Source organism: Vitis riparia, chromosome 7, assembly GCF_004353265.1.
Source record: "Vitis riparia cultivar Riparia Gloire de Montpellier isolate 1030 chromosome 7, EGFV_Vit.rip_1.0, whole genome shotgun sequence".
NCBI classification, from domain to species: Eukaryota; Viridiplantae; Streptophyta; class Magnoliopsida; order Vitales; family Vitaceae; genus Vitis; species Vitis riparia.
This window is the reverse complement of record NC_048437.1, coordinates 4366485-4382472: the sequence shown is the minus strand read 5'-3', so window position 1 is coordinate 4382472 and position 15988 is coordinate 4366485. Positions and strand designations below refer to the sequence as shown.

Here is a 15988-nt window from a genome sequence, read left to right as displayed (position 1 = left end):
AATAAATGATGTGTAAGGCCAAATTGGTGAGAATCATTAATTCGTTCAAACATTTATATGTTTCAATGCAACGATAAGATGTTATTTGTAACAAGTAGTTTTATTGGTTGGTTAATTGTTAAGAAATTACAACCTTCCAAATAGGAATTAACCAATCCATGGGTATACCATAAAATTACAAAGGTACTGTGAACCAACCCAGGTCGGTGAGCAAAAATAATTTATTTTTAAAAAATAGAATTAAATCATCTCCTAAAATAATTTTAAAATGGTATTCCCATGATCAATTAGTCAAAAATCCCGGTTATGACTTTAAATTTAAGTTCCAAGTTTCAGAACCTGAATTCTAACATTTGGCCTCAGGCCACTCATCCTGAACCAACATTCTAATACATTTTAGCCAAAAATTGTCTCTTACAGGCTATGAACGTATATAAAAGAAGACAGTCCCAACAGAATCTCAAATAAAAATACATTACACTTTCATTGCTTTTCTTCTTGTTATTTCCGTCATTTCATTTTGTTTAAACTTCTAATGCACAAACGTTGTCTACCAACCAGGTCCATGTGACATCATTGCTTTCAGAAATAAAATTAAATTTGGACGGCAAAGCATTAGCCATAATCTGGGACTGATTTCTACTATGGTTGAAGTTCTCTGCAGTGGACAGCAGATATCCTCCTTCGCCTTTTGGTATAAACACATTTGCAAGAGCACCCGCGCCAGCATTTAGGAGACCTACAAAGCCAGAGGCAAATTATCAATCATAAACGTCAACTAAGAGCCCATTTGATAGTGATTCTAGGAAGCGTTTCTAACATTTTTAACATTTGAAAATTTTTATCATTCAAGTATTGAAAAGATTAGAAATGTTTCCTAAAATCACTGTCAAACACCATCTAAGAGTTGCATATTTCAAAATTGGATTCATTGTGAGAAATTTAATATGAAAGGATACAGTAGAGTCTCAAGACATCATGTTTTGAATTCCGGTATTATACTCTGAACTGGAAGAAAATGAAAGGGGACTTTGCAGGGGAGAAAAGATGAGGATGACCAGAACAAGTAGAATCGATGAGATCATTCAGTCGAAGTTTTAGATTTATATTTTGGTTCACAGTCTGGAGGGAAACTTCTTTCATCCCGTGTCAACATGCAAATCAGACAAGTGATCCAAGTACATTTGAGGAAAAGGTAATATGTAACAAAATTTCAGTTTTCAGTATGCAAGCATAATGGAGAAATGAACAAAAAATTTCACAAGAATTTATCACTGACCTTTGATTTGGTCCAGTATCTGTTTCTCTTTTGGTGACAGCAGAATGAAGACCTTTGGTTGAACGAAGACAAAACACGAACCATAGTTATCAAATGTATACTCACCAATTTCCATAGATGTGGATGAACATAGATAATACAATTAGTAGTGGTATTATACCTTCGTGTCCTGATCAAATAGAAAGCGCACCCACGTCGGGTGGCCCTTCACTAGATCTAGCGGAGGGAACAAATTTAGCAGATCTACCTTTCTTCCCTTGCTTCCTTTCCTTTCTACCCTTACTAGAGTCAACTGTCTGGTTACTGGTGCAACATGCAACAACGACAACAGATCAGAAAATAGAGAATGAAGCGGGGAAGCTTCTGATCAGATATGAAACTAGTTAAGAAATTTTTTTTGTTAATTACCCACAAAACAGATAATGCATTGAAGCATATAAATAAGATTTGAACTCAAAAGACTCAACCAAGACATAAGTGATTGCATGGTCAACAGAACTACAGTATCCAGTACCCTAGTCTTCTAAATCCTTGACTTAAGGTTTTACAACAGACAACGAGATCCTAAAACATTATATTTTATTGATGGAACCAAATTAGAAATAACATACAGTGGGACTGCTTGCACAAATAAAGAACACGGTCTTGGGTTCACATTCTTCTAATGTTGAATTGTATCAATCAAACATTCATGGGCAGTCCAGCTAAGAGTTTGCTCTAAATATGCTTCTCCTTTGGCCAATCAACAGGCAAATCCCCCATCACCACTGTTATTCAGCAGCATTGCAAATGTTTAACTACTGCTTTTATTATTATTATTATTATTATTTTATTTTATCAACAAGGTTCCTGTTAAAGCATCCTCAGAAAGTGCAATAGACTGTTTTATAAGAAGATTTTTAGTGTCTATTCATCATCCTAAATGCTACCAATAATTTTTCAGGATCAGTTTAGGGTTTACAACAGGCTAGCTTCAGTTTGGTCTTCATTCAAGAATTTGATTTCAAAAATAGGGTTGATTTCATCAAATACCTCTCATATCATTTTCATATATTATTTTCCCTCACCTTCCCTCACTCAAAATAAGGAAGATATTTGATGAAATTTCAAAACAATAGAGACCAAGTGTATTTAACCAAAACCTGAGAGAAGGTAAGTGAAATTAACCCTTCAAAAATATTAGCCCTTCTCAATGAAGGATACACTCTGATACCAAAATAATTTATTAATTGTTGCCTACATTTGACTTTGTACCTTCAAGCTCCTCATATTTCTATATTCATCCAAATGTCTCCTGAATTAATTTTCAAAGGCGACAGAGCACAAGCATGGATATTTAAACCATAAAGATTGTAAGAAAGACACTCAAGGAAGATGCTTCAATGACTGAATTGAATATTCATTAGCTAATCAGTGATAGCAACAACTAACAAGAAAAAATAGCAGCAATTCTTTTGAAAAATAAGAAAAGAAAGAATGAAAGAGAACAATATAGAGAACAACCCCAGTCCAATGTATCACATAATCAATGTGGAACATTCAATATTAGATTTTCCTATGCCAGTAACATCAGTCTATCTTAGATTGTCAGGCAAACGAACATGTTGGGCTGTTTATATTGATGCACGGACCTTCGTGTGTAAGAGGTATTCCATTGTTTCTATATGCTAAAAAAAGAATCTTTTTAGTAAACAAGTGTACCGTCACAAGGCAATTCAGACAAAGTTGGATTTAGAATTCACACACATGCACAAACATCTATTCAAATTGACCCCCTAAAAGAAGAAGGAAAGAAAGGGAAAGAAAAAGAACAAAGAAAAAAGGTTCAAGAAGTATACACTAAAAACTTAGTAGAGGGTCTCCCAGCAACTGATCCACAACAAGTCTTGCATTTCTTTTTTGAGCCACATGGACAAACCTGGTTTCTTGGGATCTTCTACAGGAACCAAAAACAATGATGAGGAAATAATAAGCATTCTTTTCAAACCAATTCAAAATAGGGGAAGCAAAAAGGAAAACCTTTTCATCACGTCTACAACTGCTATCATCATGAGCTTGTCCAATACTATTACTAGATGAATCTTGCTTGCAGCTGTTATTTTCAAGTATCTCTTTGCCTTGCTCAACCTTTCGATCGTCATTTTCACCTAGACCTCAGAAATCTTAAAATAAGGCAGAAACCAATCACCTCAAAAGTTGCAAAGTGCAAAAAGCAAGGAAAACATTTAACAATGCCATTGAAATATTAGTCAAACTTGTCAGGCAAAGATGAAAAACCGGGTACAGTATCCCAGTTCTAATCCAGCTTACAGTACTATTAAAAGAATAGGAATTGGATAACAGAAACTTTTGGCAGAAAAAAAGCAAACTGACATATTTTTCTTTACTGACTTAAAGAGTGCTCTGCTTAAAAGAAATAACAGGTTTCTCCATCGACTCACCCTCCTACAAATATCAACCATTTGGAGCCAGGACAGATAAAAACAAAAATTAGGAAGTACAATCATAAAGTTTAGTAGATCCCCCAACTTTATTAATGAAGATCAGATTACTCTTGATGGAACTTAATAAGATATACAAGTATTTATCAGTCCCTTAAAGTTGATGTGCTATCTGAGAGTCATCATTCATGGCATTCAAAGACTAAATGCAACCTTATGAAGGAAAATACAGCATTTTTTAAGCAACAATTGATTGTATTAAGAAGAGATAAAAAGTAAAAGAAAAAGAAAATGTAGAAGTGGACAAGATATTTTGCCTTCAGTAAAGAAACAAAATAAAACAAATATAAGCAAACCAAACACAACACCTCCTCCACCCAACTCCAACTCCTAAGGTGGCTACTAATGCCCTCTAAAATGTTCTTCCATGGCTGCCACACTCTTAGCAAGGCCAACTCTTATTACCAGATCTAGAGGTCACCTTGAGCTTAGCCTCAAGGGAATTGACCATATGAATAACCTTTTCTTGGCAGGAAACACCAACATTTCATTCGTCGGGAAAGAATATAGCATACAATAACCTTCAAGAGGGCAAAGAAATAATAAACAAATATTGCTAGCCAAGTACCACCAAAACCTACTGTTCTCTCCCCACCCCATGCAAAAAAGAAAAAAGACAAAACTAACAACCAAAGGGACTCAGCAGCATGGTGTAAGGAAGGCAAATAGCTCATCAAGTAATTTCATGGATAGAAGAAAGCATGTTCCAGTGGTTCAAACCCTTCTTCTTAATGGATTTGATAAGTGAATTTGATCACTATCTTGGAGGAATATGGACAAGTTATAGATATGCCCTGATGAGGACAAGCAGGGCCATATCTATAATCTGCCTAACCATGTGCTGAATGGCAAGCAATGCAGGCTGAAATTTTGACCTTTGGAGGCACTCACTTTTCAACTACCTTTGGAGGCACTCACTTTCCAACTACCTTTGGAGGACTACAATTCAAGCTTAAAAGTGCAGACATGGAGTCAAACCTAGGGCTCCATCCCTACCCCAGCCACTTGCAACCTCAGCAGGCCTCAAGGGCCAAGTTCAGAAGGCTTCTTCGGCAAATGCAAGAAACAAAGTTTTGCATGTGAACACACCAGAAGAGACTTTTGCTATATATTAGTAAGCATTTCCCCCCATTTTACAAAAATAGCTCTCCCTGCATTGAGTTAACCTGCCAGGTTCACCTAGAAGCCTAGTGAAGTGCTGAGGTCATGAAATGATGAAAAACATTGCACACAGGGAGGACAGGTCCAATATCTAGGGATTATGCTCAAAAGAAAACATATAAACATTTTTCATCTGATTTCTAATCCTTATTTTGAGAAAGCAAAGCTGAAATCCCAAGAAGACATGGAGGAGGAATTGACCGGCATATCAGAAGTAACTGTTTCCTTAGATCTAGAGGATAGGACTGCAAAAATCTGGCATAATGAAAGAACAAAAAAGGCCCCTGAGAGATGAATGAATTGACAAACTAACAAAATAAACAATATGTTTCAGTGGCCACTCGTAAGTTTATCTGGAATGTGAAAAGGTACTGACCGGCCATTACCATAAGAAGTATCTGTCTGACAAAGAAGTTTATCATTCTCAACCAAGTCCTCTTCTGTTTCCCGTTCAGCTATCAGATATTCTATTGCTGCATCAACATCACCGCTTAGTTCTACCAAAACCTGGAATAGATCACCAATAATAACAGCAAAACAAACATCGTCAGGAGCTCCATGTCTGATAAGTTTCATTGCAAAACCAACAACATAGGAGTCAGAAGATTAAATTTTTTATGTTACAATCTTATAACAAGAGAAACTTTAGTAATAAAAGAAATGGCAAAACAAATGCAAATTAGCAGGGGGCTCGTCACCTGTTCAACTTTTTCCGCATTTTCACAACCGCTTCCAACCATGACCAATTTGATGGATCCTGCATCAATGATATTCCTGCCAGCTCCACTTTTAGACTTGCTGAATGCACCTTTTACTTGATGAGATGCCGCCGAAAGATCAGTATCAGCCTTTCACAAAGTAGAAGTTATTAGAATGCTGCTACCAGGTGAATTTTGTAACTTTCAGTAGACCATATTGTTTTGTCATAAGAACAACCAAAGAAAGTTTAAAATAAGAAACCTTGATTATGATTGGCCTAGCTGGTCCATCACAAGGATCCTCCTTTAACCGCACACTATTGTAATGTTCCCCATCATGATAAGATCTGCAAAAAACTTTAGCAAATTATGCTGTAGAAATGAAACGTTGAATTTCTATTATAAAGCTAATTGACAGCAACCAATGTAACAATGTTGATACAGCCACTGAAAATTCCAAGGCAAAGAAAATTTAACAATTTATATATTTAAAGCTTAACAACCCACAGAAAATTGTCAGACCTAAAGTGCCTCTGACGATACTAAAGAATTCTTAACAATATGAAATTCAAGTTTGATGAAGCAGCCTAGCATGGGAGGATGATCACCCTGCCTTAGAAACAGAAATGATGCATTTTTTTGGGATAGGAAAGTGCCAGTGGAGTGTGGTCAGTATTAACAGGAGAAGATGTTTAGGCTCAAATGAAGTTTTGAAGAAATGCTAACAGAACTCATTGATAAAACATGATTAATGCAAGAGAGATGATGAATCAGCAAGCCACATTCTGCTCCATTGTGGTGAAACTCAAAATTTGTGGCATCCCCTACTCTCTATACTTGACCTATTCTGGATGTTCCTTTGGAAGGTGAGGGAGGTCTTGTTTGGATAGCATGGAAGTTTTATTGATAAGAAGCACAGGAAAGTTTGGAGGACAACCCTGTTATGTTTGTTTTGGACCATTTGGAAGAGGGTATCTTAAAAACTTTCAGTATCTTAAAACATATGACTTTTTTTTTTTTTATTTATTTATTTATTATTATTAAAAAGGCTAAACGCCACAAAGCATACAGGGAGTATACAAACTGGCTACAGCCCAAAAAAGAAAAGGACCAGAAAGAACTACCTCCCCTCAAGTGGAAGCTATCCACTCCAAGAAACCTATAAGGGAGAAAGACTCCTCATCTAAATACACTTTGGCCCAATTCCACAGGTTACAAACAAAAGAATTCTTTAATCTCTGAATATTCAACTCACCCCCCCTAAAAGCTAATCTATTCCTCTCCTTCCAAACCGTCCAAAAAATATACAACGGAATGGATTTCCAAATCTTTTTCCTTTTCTTCCCTACAAATGAGCCCCTCCAGGAGATAAGAGTCTCCTTTACAGTTTCTGGTAGGACCCACTTGATATCTATCAACCCAAAAATAATATCCCAAAGGACTCTAGTCACTATACAGTGTAAAAGAATATGATTTACATTCTCTTCTTCACAGCCACACAAAAAACAACAATTTGGTAGTTGCACCCCTCTAATCTGAAGCCTATCCAGAGTGAGCACCTTCTCCCAAGTGGCCTCCCAAGCAAAAAAACAGACTTTAGTTGGCACCCTATCCACCCATATTTTCTTTGCGGGAAACCATGTGGCATTAGGTTTATCCAACAGCCTATAAGCATCTTTAACCCTGAAAAAGCCATTCCTTCCTTGCCTCCAGTTAACAGAGTCATCCCCCAATGCAGGCCTATGACCCCTCAAAGTATTGAGCAAATCACCAACCATGTCCAACTCCCAGTCATTAAAGTCCCTCTCAAAAACAAGATTCCACTCTCCATGGCCCGAATCTTGATCCCACATTTCCTCAATCGTGGCATCTCTATGCGCAGCAAGAACAAAAAGATGGTTGAAACATTGGGACAACGGAGTATCAGTGCACCATCTATCTTTCCAAAATTTAATTTTGGAACCCTTCCCAACTATAAAAGCCAAATTCTCCCAGCACCAATCTGATTCTTTCATAATCTCCTTCCAAACCCCTACTCCCGCCGCCCCATTGACCTTCTTAGGCCTCCATCCATGTTCCTCTTGCCCATATTTCGTAGAGATTACTTGTTTCCAAAGGTTATCCTTTTCACAAGCAAACCTCCAAATCCACTTGCCCAGCAAGGCTCTATTCAATGTGGCTATTCTCCTTAACCCTAGCCCACCATTGAGTTTTTCTGAACAGACCACATCCCATTTGACTAGATGAACTTTTCCTCCCAAGTGTCCACCCCCCCATAGGAAATCTCTTTGGGTTTTCTCCACTCTTTTAGCAACGGCCTTGGGCATGCGGAAGATAGACATTTGGTAGATTGGCATACTAGCCAAAGTACTTTTTATGAGAGTGATCCTCCCCCCTTTGGAGATGTACTGTCTTTTCCAAAGAGCAAGTCTCCTCCTGACCCTCTCATCCACTCCATCCCATATAGAAGAAGCCTTATTGGGGGCCCCTAAGGGGAGCCCCAAATAGTGAGAGGGCAAAGACCCCACCCTGCACCCTAACTCAGCTGCCAACTCAAGAATCTCCTCCACTTCTCCAACTGGGATGATTTCGCTTTTGGCTAGATTAATACGAAGTCCCGAGGCCGCTTCAAACCAAAAGAGAAGCCAGCTTAAATGAGATACTTGCTCTTTGCTCGCCTCACAAAACACAATGGTATCATCAGCAAAAAATAGATGAGAGATATTCAATGAAGATCTTCTACCACCCCGAATATTGCACCCTGTTAGATATCCCCCTCCACCGCTCTCCTGATAAGGACGTCCAGAATCTCCATTCCCATAACAAAGAGGTAAGGGGATAGAGGATCCCCTTGACGAAGCCCTCTAGTGCTAGGGAAAAACCCAGCTGGCACTCCATTAACAAGAATAGAGAATTTAGCAGAAGACACACAGTTCCACATCCATCCCACCCACTTGGTCCCAAAGCCCATTTTTTGGAGGACCTTCATTAAGAATTTCCAATTGATGCTGTCATACGCTTTTTCTATATCCAATTTGCAGATAATACCCTTTTCCTTTCTCTTCTGCCACGAATCTATCACCTCATTAGCAATTAAGGAAGCATCCAGAATTTGTCTTCCCATAACAAAGGCATTCTGGGCGCCAGATACCACCTTACCAATCACCTTCTTAAGCCTATTAGCTAAGACTTTAGCCAAAAGTTTGTAGAGACCCCCCAATAGGCTAATAGGTCTAAAGTCTCCCAGGTCCTCCGCCCCGCTTTTCTTAGGGATCAACACCAAGAAAGTGTTGTTGAGGCTCCTAACAGAGGCATTATGTTCATAAAACTCTTTAAACATCTCCATGATCTCCTCTTTTGTGAAGTCCCATACGTTTTGCCAAAAGGCTACAGTAAAGCCATCCGGGCCTGGGGCTTTATCCCCATTCATCTCCATCAATGCCGAGTGGATCTCACCCTCTGAAAATGGGACTTCCAGACTCTCTGCTTCTTGCTGGCTGATGCAATCCACCTGGATGCTACCAATATCCGCCTGCCATACCATGTCTTCAGAAAGCACCTGCTGAAACGAGTCCACAACTCCTTCTCTCACCTCCTGCTCCTCTATCAGCCACTCCCCATTAACCTTAATTCTGCCCATAGTGTTGTTCCTTCGGTGTGCACTAGCCATTCTATGGAAAAACCCCGTATTTCTGTCCCCCTCCCTTAACCAAATCTCCCTTGAATGCTGTCTCCAATGGGCTTCCTCCAACAGCACCCATTTCTTAAATGAGTCCTTGGCTTCCTTTTTTAAGTCAGCTTCCTCCACAGTCAAGTTTCTCTCACTTTCCACCCTATCCCAATGGTCTACTTGCTCTAAGGCTGTAGCTTTATTGGTCTCCAGCCTCCCAAAAACCTCTTTGTTCCAAACTCTCAGATTCTTTTTAATTTCCTTCATTTTAACATTCAATCTGAAGCTAGCGCTGCCCCTGACCTCAATCTCCTGCCACCATGATCTCACCATGTCTTTAAACCCCTCAACCTTCAGCCACATATTTTCAAATCTAAACGGGGTGGGGCCTCTACTAATTCCACCCCCCTCTAACACGATTGGGAAATGGTCAGAAATTGGACGAGATAACCTGATCTGAGTGACTCCATTAAACTGATCTAACCAGCTTTGGGAGACTAAAAATCTGTCAAGCCTCGCCCACGCCTGATTATTAAACCCCCCATTCCAGGTGAACTCTCCCCCCTGCAGAGGCAAGTCCACCAGCTCTAACTCATCCACCGTCTCTGCAAATCTCCTCATGGCTGAACTGATTCTACTTTGGCTGCTCCTTTCTTGCTGAAATAGAATAACATTGAAGTCCCCACCAAGACACCAGGGATCGTCCCAAAGACCTCTTATCGCCCCAAGTTCCTCCCACATACCTTCCCTTTCCGCTTTAGTAAAAGGACCATACACTCCCGTAAAAACCCAAGTAGCCCCATTTTCAATAGTCTTGAATCTACAAGACAGAGTAAAAAGGCCCTCCTCCCAATCCAATATATCCAAGACCCTCTTGTCCCACCAAATCAAAATGCCACCCGCAGCCCCCTCCGCATTAAGGACTCTCCAGTCTAAAAATCTTCCTGTACCCAGGCTTCTCACAATGCCTTCCGACATCTCCTGAATCTTGGTTTCTTGAATACACATTAGGTCCACCCTCTGACTCCTTATATAGTTCTTAATAATTTTCCTCTTAGAGCTGTCATTAGCTCCCCTCACATTCCAACTTATAATCTTCAGCTTCATTGGACAACTATCAGCTGATCCCCCTTGCCCTGAACAGGACCTTTCTGTTTATTCCCCCCCCTCGTAATTGACGGAGCATTCCAGCCTCTTTAGTTCCCTTTCGAATTTGGTTTTCTCCAAGAGCTCCTTACTGTGGATCTTTTCCCTCCTCTTTCTGATTTTAGTCAGAAAGTTCAGTATCTCCCTCTCCAACCCCTCCGTAGAGAATCCCATCATATGAAATTTTAAACCATCCATATCTATCGCTAAATAAGCCTTCCATCATTTCTCTTTATCTTTGGTCTCAAAAGTCTTTTTATTGATAGTTTTATGTCCTTACTGGATTCTATGGATTGTTTAAGGTCTTACAGTTTTATTTTCCTGCCTAGTGGTGCATGTTGCATACTCTTGGTGCACTTGGGTAGTGCTATTGTGCCCCTTTTTGTTAAATGCCCTTTACTATATTCTCTTTTACCTACAAAATAATACATGTTCTACTGCCTTTTTCAATCATTTTAGAATAGTTAAAATGAAGACATGGGTAGCTTCTTACCTGCTTTGATGTGTTAAGATTCAACATTATTTTGTGGATGTTAAAATTTCTAAACTGCTTGATCTCTTCTCCACATTAAAGCCTTGTAATTTTCCATGTCAATACTCAACAGAGAACCAGACCTTGTGAGCTTATCATAGAATAGCCATCTAGCCTGCTTATTACCCGTGTAGTCCTATGTTTGTCAATGAGTAAACATAAAATAAATACACAGTTAATTTTATTCCCATATGCAAGGAAATGGACATTGTAATGTTTCCATCACATTAATCTAATGAGTGCACATCACATAAAAAACACAATGATTATGAAACAAAATTTCCACTTCAAAAATCTGTCAATAACATTGTTCTGCTTTCTAGCTTGTACATTCTGCATTACATGACCGCTAATTCGAGTGCTTCATAAGCTCAACTAAACAAAGCTTTATTTAAATCTACTTGCAGCTAGCTACACAAATCCTGTTTCACCATTTGGCTTTACCAAAAAGCCAGAGCCTCATGAAAATAGATATGCAATAACAAGGAATAAAAATTTCATAATCAATATGTGCAACAAAAACAATTATTTAGTCTAGACTTAAATTATGTTAAGAAAAAGTAATAGCAATATCATGATAAGGATTCTAGAGTACTCACAAATGGATCATCCGAGCTCCAGAGGCATTAAAATTCTGTATATACCAGCGAGGCGACATATGCTGTATCGAGGAAAGAAGCAGGGATGAGGAACCTTATTTTACAGTAGGTTCATGTAATCATGAAATCCACATTTTTGGGGAGTGCATACTGATTTCAGTGAAAAGTATCCATCGTAGATTTATCATATTCACATTGATCAACAATATCATAATCACCGAGATTTCAAAATTCTTCCCAGTGCCATAATAAAACCATTAAATAGAAATTTTTTTTTTTTATAAGTAAAGCAAGATATATTGATGGAGAGGCGGAAAGTTACAAGTATACAGGGGGTATACAAAGCAACAACCCCCTCTCAAAACCAAAAAAAAAAAACAAAAAGGGCTCACCACCCCTTAGTTTGATGCCAACCATTCCAAAAACCCTATAAGGGACACACTCTCCTCACCAATATACCATTAAATAGAAATTATTAAAATAAAATCAAAATGGAACTGTCACAGTGAAATCAATTCCTCCTAAAGCCTAGGATCCTATGTAATCATAATGCTAGGAGGTAAACAAGGCAGCAAAAGTCAAACATATACCTAATTAGATCTAGTTACATTTCACTGTGCAGAACAATGGAAGCCCCTGGAGCATTTTAAGATTTTATGTCTTGACTACCATTTAGTCTGCAGTTTTTTTCATAATTGATGCACTAATAATAAATGTATAAAAAAAATGGACACTTTTAACAGTATTCATACTCATGGGCTACATAGCTATCAAGCCTATCATTACATTTTGTATGTATAAAATTCTCTTTCTTTTCTATCAAGCAGAAGGCAGGGATCGATTAGATGGAAGTGGCTTGGTAGAATTGGTTTGAACACTTTCAAAAATCAAATCCTTCAGTTCCTTCTTTTCTTCTTCATTCTTACACTTCTTTCCACCCTTCATTCTCTCTAACCCTTTTCGTACATTTAATCTTTATTTAAATATCATAAAATTAAATGCTAGAGCAGTTCCTTCTTTTCTTCTTCATTCTTACACTTCTTTCCATCCTTCATTCTCTCTAACCCTTTTAGTACATTTAATCTTTATTTAAATATCATAACATTAAAAGCTAGAGCAGGTGCAGCCATTTTCTTTAGGTGTTCTTCTCCTCCTAATGCTTCCACAGTAAAATACCATTTCAACCTGAAGCAGTCCAGGTTTGGAAACAATTACTTTAAATGTGAAAAGCAGGGCACTACATAAAATAAATATTTTTAATAAAACAAATATTTGTTTAAGGTGGTAAATCCAACAAACAGAAATATTAAAAGGTCTTACTCGATGAATGCATATATTGCTACGAGTAACAAGAGAAGCTGCTTGCAATTCCATGTGTCCTGCCCATGTGCCATCCTTTTCCATGGACTGGCAATAATCATCAAAAGGCACATCATCCTCAATAAATGGCTCAAACATTTCACGGTTTTCCTGTTCAAGATAACCAATATAAGGTTCATCCACAAGTTGGTTTTTTCAATAAGGAATAAAAAACAGCAATTGGGAGTTATTTCTCTGTGTGTGTGTGTGAGAGAGAGAGAGAGAGATTCTTTGCCAAGATACGACTTATTGAGTCAAGTAACCAGAGGTTGCCTCTGTGGTTTCATTGATGCATTCTTCTTGTGCATCAGCCTTAGGCAAGCCTCAAAAAACACATAAAACTGACTTACACTCCGCTTAGAATTATATGAGGCATTAGAACAAGACTTATCCATGAATAAATCCTTGTAAGCAGTAAATACTGTATCTCTTGAACCATAGCCACACCTAAATCCCATCTAAAGGTCAATTTCTTCTGTTTTTACAGACAAACTCTAATATATTAGACAAACAATCGCACATATCATTGGTTGTCTTCCCTTCTACATTCTGCTTGCTCACATATATGCCAACTAAAACAGGAGTTTCTTTTAGGAACTCGCCCAATAATTTAAAATGAAATACATTAAACAGTTAACATTACAGGAACATATGGCACAGATTGGGCCAACTGAGAGTAATATATATCTATATATATGTTTGATAACTCTCCATGGGAACCCAAACCTCAAAATGCTAACCATGCCCACCACAAACAGCACTGGGTAATTGGGGCATTCAACCAGCAACAGGAATCAAACCTAGGACCATGTGCGTCTACTCTGCATCCTGACATTAACCCTAGCCAACTGAGCACCCTAAGGGGCTACATTCTCAGTACCACAATATTGAAGTTCACAGCCATTTTTATTTCAGAAGTCCAGCACACTCATTCGGATAAGGTTTCATAATAAAAGTAGTTGAAATGATATTGCCACAGAATCAACGACTACAGATACAACTGCAACAATCAATCTTCCCCCCTACCAAAATATACCGCACCACCATGCTGCGGTACTTTTCATGTCCCTCCTCATTGCCTTCCAATTGATCTGCCAGGGCCCTGCAAACTAACAAGAGTGATCAAATCAAATTACAGTAGACACACACAATATCAAATTGACCATTTCAGATTAATCCACTAAAGACTGACCTGAAAAAACAATTTCCGTCAGCAGTCACCTGAATAATTTTCAAGCCCAACGCATCGAGCTGTGCCCGGAACTCCGAAATGTCAGCCTGCTTTCCTTGCTTTTTCATCTGTGCACCGAACAAACTTACATTCAGTAATTCTTATCTGAACCAGAAAGCAATTTTCCATGAAAACAACCATTAAAGCATCTCTTGAAACTTGAAATTAAAACAACAAGACACAGCCAGATGAAGCCGAATAGTATCCGCTGAGGTTTTCAGTGGATTTTAGGAGAGAACGAATCATCGAATCTAGAATAAGAATTTACCTGGGGCTGTTTCTTGGCTTTAGACTTCTGTTGATGCTTTGCTTGAACCATTGTTTTTTTTTTCTCTTCTTTTTCTTATTTTTTTCCCTGTAACATCGTTTTCGATACTCTAGGTTTTGGCTTATTGTACTAGTGCCGTGGCCGCGGCCACTCGACCGGAAAAACCGATTTTAGAGTGGTAGTGGGTTGAAGTTGAATTGGGTTAAGTGTGGCCCAAGCCCAATCGTATGTTTTGCCGGAAGGGTTGAGCACGATATGGAGTTCGGCCCACCAGGTTGGAATTTCGAAGCAGAACCATATGCGTGCAGAGTGTGATGGGTCTGGTGAGTGCGTGCATTAAACATACCAAGTCGACAGAACAAATGAGATAGAGATTGTTCGATGCCCTGGCTTAGCGGACCTAGGCCAATGGGCAAGTGGGTCTACTTCTCGAAGCACCCATTTATATCTGTGGTGGCCCATGGTCCCATAGCCCATTGATTCGTTCTATTAATGACTTTCTTGTGATGGTAGGGTATTAGACACATGGAGCACAAAAATTGAGATTAGTCATGTGGTGACATTAGGGAGTAAAACTTATTAAATATCCTAATCAAAGACAATAGATGTATTTTAAAGTCATACGAATAAATAATTTTAAGATTATAATAGATGATATCATAACCAAACCTTAATTGAAAGCAAGGATAATATATAATAAAGTTTGGTGCACCGAAAACGATTGGATAAGGGGATCACACTAAAATTTAAAAAAAGAGAAGAAGAAAAAAAAAAAAGGGAAGGAAAAGAGGTTAGTAGATGTGAAGGAACAACAAGAGACTAAACAAGCATCAGTGCTTTTTATTTGGCCAAGCGGGGCCTAGAGTGTAAGTGGACTTTGTTAAAGAGATAGGCCATGGGATGATGGGAGGTTGGCAGCAACTAACAAGCAATCGAAGACACGAAAAGCCCCATGCAAAGTGAAGAAGAATCTAAACTGGCATAAGAAATAACAAATAAGAGAGAGAAAAAAAAAAAAGGAGTAGTTGGCTGAGCTCATCAGGTGATGTGACTGCTCTTCTTTTCACGGTGGATGGAAAACGATATCGCAGTTTTTCATTTGGAAGTAACGAATGTAACGGAAAATGGTAAGGTCGTTAAGTCGGATCGATGTGGTAACGTCTACTCCCTCGAAATCACACGATAAATGGGATCAAGGTTAAATTGCGTAAATAAATGCAAGAAGGATATTAACAAGGGACAATTATGTTTTGAATCGAATCGGGTCTAAAAATTAAGATTTGACCCAAAAAAATTATATAATTAATGAAAATGATATAAAATGTAAATAGACCAATATACCTTTTAAAATTATTTTGATTATTTCCTACCACAATATTGGAAAAAAATTTATCTTAATTTTTTTAATAATTATTCTAAAAATTTATTATTTTTAGAAAATTAATGTTTTTTAAATATATTATAAAAATATATCATTTAGAAAATTAATTTTGACATATTTTTTTATTATTTTTTACATACATAATTTTAAAATATATATATAT

General features: G+C 38.0%; 1 protein-coding gene across 4 annotated transcripts; it reads right to left on the bottom strand.

Annotated features, from left to right (window-relative positions):
• Positions 1 to 371: 371 nt before the first annotated feature.
• LOC117918680 (OVARIAN TUMOR DOMAIN-containing deubiquitinating enzyme 7) lies at positions 372 to 14552 on the bottom strand. Of its 4 annotated transcripts, none has more exons than XM_034835502.1 (13): positions 14445 to 14550; positions 14138 to 14244; positions 13972 to 14047; positions 12907 to 13056; positions 11587 to 11648; positions 5902 to 5986; positions 5640 to 5789; positions 5328 to 5448; positions 3299 to 3426; positions 3118 to 3212; positions 1440 to 1582; positions 1280 to 1331; positions 372 to 739 (listed from the first exon to the last, which is right to left on the bottom strand). In XM_034835502.1, the coding sequence occupies exons 1-11, from the start codon at positions 14493 to 14495 to the stop codon at positions 1453 to 1455; spliced, it is 1155 nt and encodes a 384-aa protein (XP_034691393.1). In that variant the 5' UTR covers positions 14496 to 14550; the 3' UTR covers positions 372 to 739; positions 1280 to 1331; positions 1440 to 1452. The 4 variants fall into 4 exon arrangements, with proteins under 4 accessions (XP_034691393.1, XP_034691392.1, XP_034691394.1 ...); XM_034835501.1 differs by having other exon boundaries at positions 3118 to 3215; positions 14445 to 14549; XM_034835503.1 differs by lacking the exon at positions 14445 to 14550 and having other exon boundaries at positions 3118 to 3215; positions 13972 to 14054; positions 14138 to 14229.
• Between the last annotated feature and the right edge of the window lie 1436 nt (positions 14553 to 15988).

Excerpts from the sequence above, each read along its gene's own strand:
- LOC117918680 (XM_034835501.1), bottom strand. The coding sequence starts at position 14,495 with ATGGTTCAAGCAAAGCATCAACAGAAGTCTAAAGCCAAGAAACAGCCC. Across the intron at positions 13,057-13,971 it reads TGGTGGTGCGGTATATTTTG|GAAAACCGTGAAATGTTTGA; the intron begins GTAGGGGGGAAG and ends TATCTTGAACAG. Across the intron at positions 11,649-12,906 it reads GCAATATATGCATTCATCGA|CATATGTCGCCTCGCTGGTA; the intron begins GTAAGACCTTTT and ends TCCTCGATACAG.